General features: G+C 39.7%; 1 protein-coding gene across 1 annotated transcript in view; it reads left to right on the top strand.

Annotated features, from left to right (window-relative positions):
• The window catches only part of LOC142371299 (protein shisa-8), a 111,527-nt gene that overhangs the window by 45,110 nt on the left and 54,059 nt on the right, over positions 1-12,358 (top strand). The window contains exon 3 of the mRNA XM_075453942.1: positions 1,280-1,395. Within this exon, the coding sequence (XP_075310057.1) occupies positions 1,280-1,395 (116 nt within the window). The remainder of the gene's footprint in view (positions 1-1,279; positions 1,396-12,358) is intronic.

Here is a 12,358-nt window from a genome sequence, read left to right as displayed (position 1 = left end):
GCAGTGCAAAAAAACACATCAAAACCAGTTTTAATGGCTAGTTACATATATTTCTTCCACAGCACTTCCACAGAGAAAGGTCGAATTGTAACTTAATGAAAAAGTAGCCATAAACAAGCTGGATATGGTATGATTTAATCTTTGTTCCAGCCCTTTTTCACCCCATTAGGCTTTGCTTTGCTTGAGATATTTGGGTTTGTCGGTGCTTTTAGTCTCTTTATTCATCCAAGTTTTTTTTAGTCTCGCTGTTTATCATGATATTCCTGTCTCCCCCGTTGACTATACGGGAGATTAAATCAGATGCTGATTTTGCTGTTGTTTATGCAAAGCAAGCTGGAATAGACTACATGGATAATAAGAAATACTATTTACAGGATTTACGGGATCTTTTGTTCATATGTTGAAAATGCATACGTTTAAACCTGCCTATTAAGATTTACAGATCTAGGTGTAGACGGCACCTCTGGCGCCTCTACTGTAGGCTATTGGATTGCATTGTACTGTGCTCCTTTTGATTAATCTAATGTGTTTTAGAGGGCTTAATGGTAAGAAAAACATTCATGGGTCTCCTGATAGCAGTTACAGCTGATTTGTCGAGTATGTTGCTTTCATTTCCTTGTCAACAACAACATCTTAGTCTTAATTCAACTTAATCTTAATTTGTAAAGATTAAAAGATATACCCCTGTGAGTGCAGTAAATCTGCAGCACAATCATCCAGTTTATTGAACATTTTAACTTTCAAATGGACTCAAATCAACCGGCTGTTTAATACGATACACAGTTTGTAGCTTCTGAAGAATTGAATCGACAGGCCTTTTCCTTCCTGTGTTCCAGTTTTAAGAGGGCGTCAGAAATTGTTCATTGAAAAATAAGATTATTAGAGGGGAAACGGTCATATTTATCCATCTTTCTTTCTTTCTTTTTCCATAAATGATTGATACTCCTAGTTGGCAAACAGCCAGAGTCATCCTTTTTATCCAAAGTTTCACTTCTTAAATTTCCTTCTGAATATTTCCTCTTTCGTTGATGTAATTAATCTTTTTTGAAACGCATACTTTCATTCTACATCCACATCAACATGTTTCCTATTTCTTTAAATCTTCCTGTCCCAGCTCATCACGTCCTGTTTTCCCATCAGTCGTCGTCTCTGCAGCTACTTCTGCTCCTATCTCTGGCACGCTCTTTTCTTCTTTAACTTGTGTGGATTTGCTCAAACGCTCTAGGGAAAGCTGGCAAGATGATGTGTAAGTCTTAAATGTTTATCGTCTTCCCTTCAGGACTCTGACGGAGCTTCTGAAGCAGCCTGGGGAGGCGGGAATGGTGGATGGAGCTGGAGTTCATCATCCTATTGGGACAAACGGCATCACCGCCAGGACTCTACGCTCTAACAATGGTAAGCTTCTGAGTGGATGTGTGTGTATGCGTCTATTCAATGTTTGCAAACTGAGCTGATGCAGGCACATCACAAAGCAAACCATGTCCAACTGTGTCGCCATTTGTGAACAACTAATTAACCATCACTTAGTTATGAGTCGATTTGTCCTATATTTTAGCTCTTCCTATTTTGACATGTTATCCAACACTTTTAGCTTCATATTACAACTAGAAAGAATGATCAATTCACACTCTCACTTCAGTATGTTGCTAACAAGTCGTACTTAATCTGTTCCACAATTTTAGTAGTTAAAATCATGGAAGACATCAATGCTATTCAACTTGAAGGAGTAAGTCTTTGATTGGTGTATGCATTGGCCTTAATGATAAATCGTACAACCGGTGGACACCTGTCACTATGTTTATGAAATTATAAGTCTAACTGGGCCAAATTTTTTTTTTCTATTCAATGAAAAATAAAAAAACTGACCCTGTAGAACTAATTAAATTGTGACAATGCCCAAAGTAATACAGTGCGGTTAGATCATGTGTGAACCCTTTCTTTTTTTCTGTAAAAATATGACTCAAAGAGACTGTCCTCCATCCCAAAATAACCACGGATCATGGATCGTATATTCATGCAGGCAGATACACTATATAATCATGTTCAAGATATATACATTTGTCCTTTAGTGGTTGTAAGAGCAGCTGCAGGTGAAGTGTCACCATCATGGTCTGGTGTCCATAAGGGTGACATTGTAAAAAGAATGTATTTTAGCCCTAACCACGATATTTCTTTAACCCTAACCATGCAATGTTATTATAACATTCCAACCAGTTGTGCGTTTTTGACTGAACATAACTCAAAAATGAAATTATTAGTTGATCAGTCATATGTTGGCTCTGATCTCATGTCACACTGAGGCGTACGGTTCAAAGTGCCGCGCATAGCTCCTGCCTCCTTATGAAGACTTTGTGGCTTCTTAAAGGGATAGTTCGCCTCTTTTGACATGAAGCTGTATGACATCCCATATGGCAATATCATTTATGAACATTGACTTACCCCCCGCTGCGTCCTGTGAGCCGAATCCCAGCTGAGTTTTGCGTTCCACGAAGGTAGTCCGGCTAGTTGGCTAGGGTCAAAAAAATAAAGCGTTTTGCTTCTCAAAAAAATATCCGTTCAAAAGAGTAATACATTTGCATCACAAAATGTTGTCCAGGAAAAAGTCAGACCTCACTTCGCTTGGCGCTATTTTTGCCTCCCTTGATATCAATGCGTCCAATGTAAAACAGTGCAGACCGAAGAGCAAACCGAGCACTCCCTAGCCACCTAGCGATAGCCGCACCTGTTACGGTGTTTACTGCTCGGAAGCAGGGGACTGCTGGGTCTGCTCTTCGGTCTGCACTGTTTTACATTGGACGCATTGATATCAAGGGAGGCAAAAATAGCGCCAAGCGAAGCGAGGTCTGACTTTTTCCTGGACAACATTTTGTGATGCAAATGTATTACTCTTTTGAACGGATATTTTTTTGAGAAGCAAAACGCTTTATTTTTTTGACCCCAGCCAACTAGCCGGACTACTTTCGTGGAACGCAAAACTCAGCTGGGATTCGGCTCACAGGACGCAGCGGGGGGTAAGTCAATGTTCATAAATGATATTGCTATATGGGATGTCATACAGTTTCATGTCAAAAGAGGCGAACTATCCCTTTAAGTGAAGAACTTTAGAATGTCGCCTGCTCTGAAGTGGAAATGCTTATATGAGCCGCATTTTCCTCTTGCCCCTTTCTTAGGGCTGTACTTCACAGGATGCCAGCTATGTGGAGTATTTATAGATAACACACCTGAATGGTCATATGGATTGGAGGACTTATTGGACTTATTGAACTTCATGTGATTTTCATGCAAGTTCTAAAAACAAAAAAAGGAAACCTGACTGAACACCTGATCCAAAAATATTACATTTAGTCATTAATAAATTAAATGACATTACATATTTATAAATGGAAAAAATATGTAAACCTCAAAATTTAGCAGCTGTTTAGAAGGTGAAATTAGAGTCAAGTCAAGGAAGTGTGAGTCCTGCTTCATTCAAAGGACAGAATCTATCAGTGGCCCACACTGTTCAAAATAATAGTAACAGCAATAATAACAACAATCTAAAATCCACACAATTATGTAACTTTCTTTAAGCATTTTCTGCTTCTGTTGTTTTAACTCAATATATTTGGGTTGGGTCGATATAATCTATAATGGCTGACTCAACTTGTTAATCGTGGTTGGGTTTCACTTTAACTGGGTCACACTTACTGATGATCGGTTAATCAAGTGCATGCAATGACTACAACCTGGCTGCTACTTATCCTTTAATTTCCAATGGAAGCAGGAAGGGTGTCCTCAGTTTTTCACACACTGGTTTTGGATTTTTTTACTTCGTCTTTATTAAATCAATGATGACAGAGTGTAATATATTGTGTGCTATTGGTCATCTGAGGTTGTACTTAATTGACTTTAAAATCTGGCAAAGATCAGATTTTTGACATGTAAAACCTTAGAATTGAAAGAGGCTGAACTTTTCGTGTCACATGACCTCTATGTGCAGATAATTCTGAGGAGTTCACAAACTGTCATGCTGCACTTCCAAAAAGTGAAAGCATCACAGCTACATGCACAATATATAAGAATTTCACGGGTGAAATCAAATACAATGGATGCAATAAATGCACATCTCAAGGGTTCTCGACTTCTCTTTCTGTGATAACCGCTTATAACACACCTTGCACTCAGTTCTGACCTCATCGTACACAAAACAAAGGTCGTCCACGGCCGAGGACGAGCATGGACACGCAGGTCATATTTAATTAAGATGTAATTAGCTGCTCCAGCTCCGGACCCACAGAGGGATAACTGTGTGACCCATCTGTCTGCCTCCATCTCGAGATGCTTTGACCACACACACGCTCAATATAACCCGGCCCTTCTTCAGCGAATTGAGACTTCAATTAGACATATTTCCTGAGGGCTCATTTGTGACAAGACTGATGGCATGTTTAAAGGACAAAGATCCCGGCTGCCTCACAGTTTCCCTCTCATCATTTTGCACTGGTCCACCTCCAGCTGTATCGATTAAAAAAAAAAAAAAAAAGGGCTGGTTTGTATGGCCGTGTGACAGATGAATGGCTTTTCTTTTGTAAAGTTCATGTTACTCCTCCAGATGCAGCCATGGAGCCATTTGATATCAACAAACATGACAACAGCTGCTAGAATAAATGTAAAGGCACAAATACAACGCTGACAGCGGTGGCACATGTTCCCTGCGCTCCGCTCAGGTTCATGCATCAATTATTCAGCTTTTCACTTTACACAAACGCATGCACCTGCACGTGCAGTGTTTACACTCGCATTGACGCAAAAGGAACGACTTCTTCCTTTCCTTTCATCTTCCCGACCACTGATATAAACAAGATTTTGACCTAATTTTCACCCCTTTCCTCTAATTATTAGCGCTCTGCTTTTTTTTTTGGGCCGCCTTCCTTCATTCCTTCCGTTTCTTTACTTTGCCTCTAATAATTCTCTTTTTTTTTAACCTCTGCTTTCTCACATTCCTTTGTCTTAGTATCTTTCTTTCATCTTTAGTTTCATTAGACTTCAGGCACCAGCAAATGCCTTGTAGCACAGCTTGAACAACCTCTTATATTGTTTTAAAAAGGACTCTTAATATTACGGTTCATCCAAATTACACAAAAAGAAAACCTCCTTACTTTATTTAACATTTCATCGTCACTCTGTAGCTTCTTCTTTTTTTTTTTTTTTGCTGCAGATGTTTCTGTGTATGATCAAAGATCTCCTTATATACAGCATGACATATTACACGTGTGAGAAATGTATGTAATGATGCTGGAGATGAGAAGGTACATGTCGTATTTATATTTTATTTTGGGAAGAGATGTCTTTGGTGCCAGATCTCACAAAAGTGTGATGTGGATCTGAGATTTGTCCCAATTTGTCACATTGAAAATGTTTGGTAAAATGACCTTAAAATGAGTCGGACATCTATTCCAAAGACAACGGGGCTAAAGACTCAGTCAGAATATGTGCGAGTGTTTGACTTTTCCCATTGGAATATGACACCGAGTGACAGAGGAATTCTTCCTCTCTGAACGGTATATCCTATTTCTTGATATTTGATATCTATAACTATTATAAGAGTGTCGTGGTCTTTTTGTGTTTGACTTTGTCTTTTACTGTCTTGATTTTCCTTCCTTCCTGTTTTGTTTTGTAGAGTTTGCCCCCCATGTTCAATTTACTTCCTGTTCACACCTGTCTTCAGTTTCTGATTGCCACACCTGATCCTTGGTTTTTATCACCTGTCCTCCAGGCTTCCCTTCGGCCAGTGTCGGATCATTGCATATTGTTGTTTTTTGCTGTTGCTTTCGTACTCGTCCCTCTTGTGTTTTCCTTGTTGGTTTGTTGCTCAGTCAGTTCGTTATTCCTTAGTTCCGTCTGAGTTAAGTCTGTTTTTTTTATTCCTGTCTTGGCAGTGCCTTTAGTTTAGTTTTTAATGGAACATTTGTTGTTTTTTCGTCACCTGTCCTCGCCTCCTTTATCGGTAGTTTTGTGTTTGGGTCATCTTCCACCCCCAGCTCTAAAATGAATCATGACATACAGAGTACACTGTTCACATCATTGCTGTTTGTTGTTTTTTTTTTTCTTCAGTTTCTTTAGTTTTTCTAAAGATGCACACATTTCCATTACAATTAGAAAACAGATTTAAACAAAAATAAATCAAGAGGGAGGGAGTAAGTGAGGAGAGGGTGTAAAATAAAAGGCATATGGAGTTTGTGTGCGTACGGGTATGCCAGCATGGGGCGGGGGGGGCACAGGGTGATGACAGCCAAAGCGACTGGATGAAGTCTTCCTGATCGTGCTGTGTCAGCTGTCATATAATCACTTCTTAATTAAACACATTAAATCCTTCAGGGCACTTAAACAGAGAGAGCAAGAGGAGAGGAAAACAAATGAGATTGAAAGGGGGGGGGGGCAGAAAAAGCAGAAAGGTTGATGGACGAATGGTGATAAATGTTACAGATTAGAGCGAAAGTCCTTTTCAGTGGAAGTTGATTGAAAAATTCTCCAGGATTTCACTTCAGGACTGATAACAGCGGCACAAGCATGGCTTTATACATTTGGAATGCAGTTTTCAAGCAAATCAAGCAAAAGCAGACGCCGCCTGACTCTCTGAATGGCAGTGAATGTTCTGTCACTGGCTAAGCTGCTTTGGGGAGAGGGTGAAATAGCACACTGAGGGGATGATGCATTTTTGTCCCCTTCAGTGGCAATTGTGGTAAAGCCCTTTGGGTTACAGTTGGGTTTGAAAGGTGCTTTGTGAATACATTTGAGTTGAGCCTGCAGTCTCACTGTATTCATCTCCTCTGAAAAGTGTGATTTATTTTCCACTTTATAAAATACTGCAACGTTATCAGTGGGTAATTAGTCTGAAATTTGGCCGATGATTTATGATGATGGTGGTTCACATGCAGCTGTCTGCTGATGTGTCTGAACAATCCCACGAGTGATGGATCATGCAGGTGACCAGATAAAAAGAAAAAGAAATTGCAAACTATAAGGTAAGCTACATGAGCAAAAGTTTTCTCTTTACTCACTTTTTACTTTTTACTCAAGTTCTCTGAATTCATTTCTATAGCAAGTCTACAGGAGGAAAATTAGTTAATTCTCAAAAAAAAAACATTAGAACACTGCCATAGAAGTCTGCCATTGTAATCATCTCTACATCTATATGAAAAACACTAATACTACGAGCACTTTGTGTTGAAGTACGCTGTACCTGCAGAGTGTGATTGGGTTAGCGGCTGATTAGGAAGAAACTCAAACAAGTACTGGATCTCTTTATAACAAAGACAGCAGCCAAATCCTCATGTTTCCTCTCTAAAAACTAAAGGAATCTCATCTGCATTGCCCTTTTCCTCTTACACTCCTGTGCTCTTTTTTTAAAGCAGATACATTTTTAATAGCATGCAGGAGATCAAATGAGAAACAGAAGTGGATTCTGAGCCTGAGGCTGGCAGGAAAGAGGAAGAGAGGGGCTGTCAAGGTTTGATAAAATGATTAAATAGGTCAAGTGGGAAAAAGTCTTTATAGATTAGTTATTGTAAACAGTTAAAGGGGAAGATCTTTTTTTTTTTTTTAAACCTGTTGAACATATTTTATGCCAGAAATAAGGTCCAGGTTTTAAAAAAAAAAACTAACTTCTCCTTTAAGAACATGAGGAGATGATGAGACTTAGATGGACAGAAGTCGCTGAGCGAAGCTCAAGAACAAGGGCTGTAACAAATTTCAATTTGAATATACATGAAACAGCTGGAAGCTGCTGCAATATTTGTGCAGTGTAGCAATGATGCACTCTAGAATCTCAGAGTACTTGAAAGTGTTCCTCGTATTCATGTTGACAAAAGCTGTTCTTATTGTGCAGACATCTGCACAAAGGATAAAGAAAAAAGCAAGTCGAGCTAAACGCTGATCAAAAGGCAGTTATGAACATCCAATTGTAAAGATTAAAGCATAAACTACTTATCGAGGACACTAAAAGCAATTTAAACTCAGATGTAGATTTCACATTCTAATAAACAGTAAAGTGTTTGCCACACCTTGAAGCATCGGTGTCTCCCAAAATACCTCCCAAACTAAATGAGTCCAAACATCTCATAATAGTGACAACATGAGGATTCACTCACAGCTGTCTTTGGGACAAGATCAGATTTATTTATTTGTCATGCATACACACGAAATTTGTCCTCCGCTTTTAACCCATCCAGGTTGGCACCTGTTGACACACACATGCACAGGGTCACGCACTCATAGAGACAGATGCCAACCTGGAGCGGTGGGCAGCCATTCACAGCGCCTGGGGAGCATGGGGGTACAGTGCCTTGCTCAAGGGCACCTCTGCCGTGACAAGGAGGTGGACTGACACCCCTCGGACGACCGACTCTAACCACTGAGCCACGGCTGCCTTTTGCTACAAGTTTGCCTGACTAAATTTCCTCAGCCATTTTTTGTTTTCTTGTTTCAGAATGAATCCCAGTGAAATACTAAACAACGTGTAATTCTTGTATGAAAATAGATTACAATATCCCCTGGCCTTTCGTATCCTTCCAGCAGCCTTGCTACAGCTTAAGAAACACATTTGGTTTAAGCCGAAATATCTTACAAATAATCGTATAATGAATCATAACCAGTCTGTATTTCGGGACTTAGCTGCCATTGTTGTAATAATTCGAAATGCGAGTAAGGGGCATATTACTTTGCCTCGACCTATATGTAAACAAAAGCTAATGTTTACAGTAAGCGAGGACTGCAAGCCAACAAGCCGGTCTAATGAAATAAAAATAATGTTTGCAACAGTCACATTTGCTCTGTGGGGTGTTTGCTGGGTTTACACTAACTTAATCTCCATAGATATGGGTCACTTGCTAGTCAAATGCACAGTTCTTTTCAGATTTGATCATGTTACTGGCCTTCCGGTTTGAATTCTTAAAAGAGCAAGACTGATTATATATGATATCAACGGCTGCATGTGGCTGCAGTGTAATGGCCAGCCATTGATATTCATTATTGCTTTTGGCTCCAACAAGAATGAAAATAGATTATATTCATTATGAACAGGTGCGTGTGTGATCTTAGTATTTGATAATACTTTTACAGCAGCTTGTTACATACTGTAGGGAGAGGAGAGGAAAAGAAGCTGAGGTTAAAAGAAAATTTGTTTTCAGGTTAACTGTGATATCACTAAGACGGGAAAAGGAAAAAACAACAAGTAAGGGGTGAGAAAACGCAGGCAGTTTTAATAAGGAGGCAGCTTGATTAAAGGCAACGAGTGATGGCAATGAAGTGTGAGTGTGTAAAACTAAAATTAGGAATGGAAATACTGCAGAATACCAGGAAGGAGTCCGGTGAGGGAAGAAAAGAGGAAGGAAAGACAAATTAGTACAACGTGTGAGCGTCTGAGAGCAAAAAAGGGAAAGAATACGTGAGACTGAAAAAAAGAGGTTGGGGTAAGAGGGATGGACACAGAGATACATAGAAAAGACGACATGCTGCTAGCTGCGAGGGGGCCAGCTGGTCAGCTGCTTCTCTGCATTGTTCTGGTGTGGAGAGCTGCCCTGAGGGCAGTCACCCTGTTCTGGTCACACGCACACACACACACTGCTCATGCGTGGCCACACACATTGTCATACAAATGGTTGCACATACTGTTTTAAAAAAAATAACAAAAAAAAAAACACCCAAGCCTGTGTCACCTGAGCACATTTATGTAAGGGTACAAACATAGCATGGATTCTTGCCCGTGAAGTTTTTTTTTTTTTTTTTCCAGCTTACCCGATACTACCACTGAGGTAAAGATATCAGGTCAAAATAATGAAAATTTATTAGATGTACGTAAGTGACACAGTGAGCAACAATGTAAAGGCAGTAATTAGGACTGTGGGGATATCATATGGTGGGAAGATAATCAGAAAGTATAGCAGGGGAGGACGAGGGAGGGAAAAACAGATGGCAGGGAATAAGAGTGGGAAGGAGGAAAGAAAGATGGAAAGCCAGGAATGCGGGAACACTCCCAGATCACTTAGAAGATGTCAGCCATGCAAACATTGGCTAGCTGTTACTGTAGCTATGATCAAACACTCTTCTTTTTGCTTAGGAACGTTTCTAACTGAGCGACTTGTCCAGGAAGCATCTAAGTGGCAGCCATGATAAGAGCTGGTTGAATTCTCTTAAATCGCTTGGAAAAGGAATATTTTATTTCCTTTTACACGGGAAACACTAGACTATCCTTTATGAAAGGAAAAGAGATGAATCTGTGCCACAATTCCTTGTGGTCTGAACATTCACAGTAATTCTCGTTTATTTGCATACAGCCGTACTAACTGGGGTTCGTGTAAATAAATATGAGGATATGAGAGGGTGATTTTGAGCAGCCTGTGGCAACATATTTCGCTTGTCTAATGAAGTAATATTCTAAATTTTATCAGATTATACTATTTTCATTTATATGATAAGGCCTGAGTGAAACAGTGTTGCAAGAATGTATTAGCCAATTAATGCACTTTGAGACAGATTTATAACGGCAGTAGTTTTATTACTGAAGGCTCACACCACACCTTTGTGTCAGTTGGTCTGGTACCGCACACTCCAGCATGGTCCTTTTTTCCTAATTCCTTAATAATAATAATAATAATAATAATAATATTTAAGTTTTATATAGCGCTTTTCCAAATGCTCACCTACTATCTTTACTTAGCCTCATGACGTTTTCCAACTAGGTTAAGGAAAAGTCTATTCGGAGATATTTTTGTCATCGTCTTCAATTGTGAGCTCTTATTTTAGCGGACAGATTTCAGCACCACGGACAGCACCATTTCAATTGGGAGCACGGAAACTTCTTGGCGTTACGCATTTAAAGCGGAACAATTTCAACCTCAAATAAGTTATTATTAATCAAATATTTGTTTTGCTTGGATGTTAAGCTGGTTACATGCCACATCAGTCTATTTAGGGGCTCCGGAGGATATAGCAAATTATAATACACAGCATGATATAAAATCCTTTGTTGCACAGATTAGAATATTTTCATCCCTGTTATCTTGTTTACTGGAACAATTGGTCCAAAATTAGGTTTGTTTTCCATGAAATTGGAACAGATGCTGATATACCTCAGGATGAAAAGAAAATATACAGTTCTCTGATTTGTTGTGTGAAGTCACAATCAGGTCTAAATTACTCATTACTTTGGTTCAGGCTTTGGTGCCTGCAATGCAAATGTCATTCTGTCAGCCTCAGCTGTACTTTGTGTTTGGTGCTAATTAGCAAATACCAGCATGCCGACAGAGAAAATGACCATTTAAATTGATGAACAATGTAAGCAAAGCTTTGCATTGCATTTTTTATTTTCAGGCTACATTCTATTATCCGCTCTCTAGAATCTGTCTTTCTCAATCTCTTAAACCTAACAATGGAAAATTGTAATTCAGCCATTTTACTGGAATCATAAGCTTTTTAATTTGTTGTTGCTGTTTTTTGACATATTCAATGTAGGATTACAATTTTTATATTTTTCACAAGTTTGTTCTCTCAGTTTATATTTAAAACAAAATGAAGATGATGCCCTGGACTGTCTTATTGAAGTACTCGCAGTTCTCACAGGCTAACCTTGAAACAAGCGGCCGCACTGTGTTAGAAAACTAGAGAAAATTAGTTGGGAAAATTTAAGCTCACAGGGCTCTACTTTTCTTACTGGAGGTTCTCTTCTGAGATCAGGAAGGATTTGCATTTGTGGGGCACAATTTGCATGTTGCCAGCCGGCAAGAGAGGAAAACAAGGCAGAGATAGAGAAAACCAAACAGCAGAGTGAGAGAGGGAGGAAGGGGAGGCTCAGATGGATGGAGGAATTGGAAGAAGAGGAGAAGGAAAAGGAGAGAAACAAAGATGGGAGGAGAGCGGGGAACTGTTTGATGCATGGGAGAGGGGGGTACCATGAGAGAGTAGAGAGGCGAGATGGGATCAGTGTGACATTGAAATCAAAACAAGGAAATGAGTACCATGGGAACCTCTAGGATGGGTGTGAAGTGAAAAGGCGTACTATAAGCACAGGGTTTTTTTGTTTGTGTGTGTGCATGCATCCATGCAGGAGTGTATTAGCATCTGTGTCAGAGCAAGTATTTGTTTACATCAGTGCGCCCTTGATTTCTGTGGCTTATCATTACAGTGCCACATGGGGCCAGTGCCAATTATATCCACAGTGAGCTCGTCAATGCCACGTCAACAGAGACGTGGCATTGTTTGAGAAAGGGAGTCAAACAGAGCGACACTGGGTGAAGGATACATTAACATGCGTGTGTGTGTGTGTGTGTGTGTGTGTGTGTGTGTGTGTGTGTGTGTGTGTGTGTGTGTGTGTGTGTGTGTG

This window comes from Odontesthes bonariensis, chromosome 21, assembly GCF_027942865.1.
Source record: "Odontesthes bonariensis isolate fOdoBon6 chromosome 21, fOdoBon6.hap1, whole genome shotgun sequence".
Lineage (NCBI taxonomy): Eukaryota > Metazoa > Chordata > Actinopteri > Atheriniformes > Atherinopsidae > Odontesthes > Odontesthes bonariensis.
This window is presented reverse-complemented; position numbering and strand designations above follow the sequence as displayed.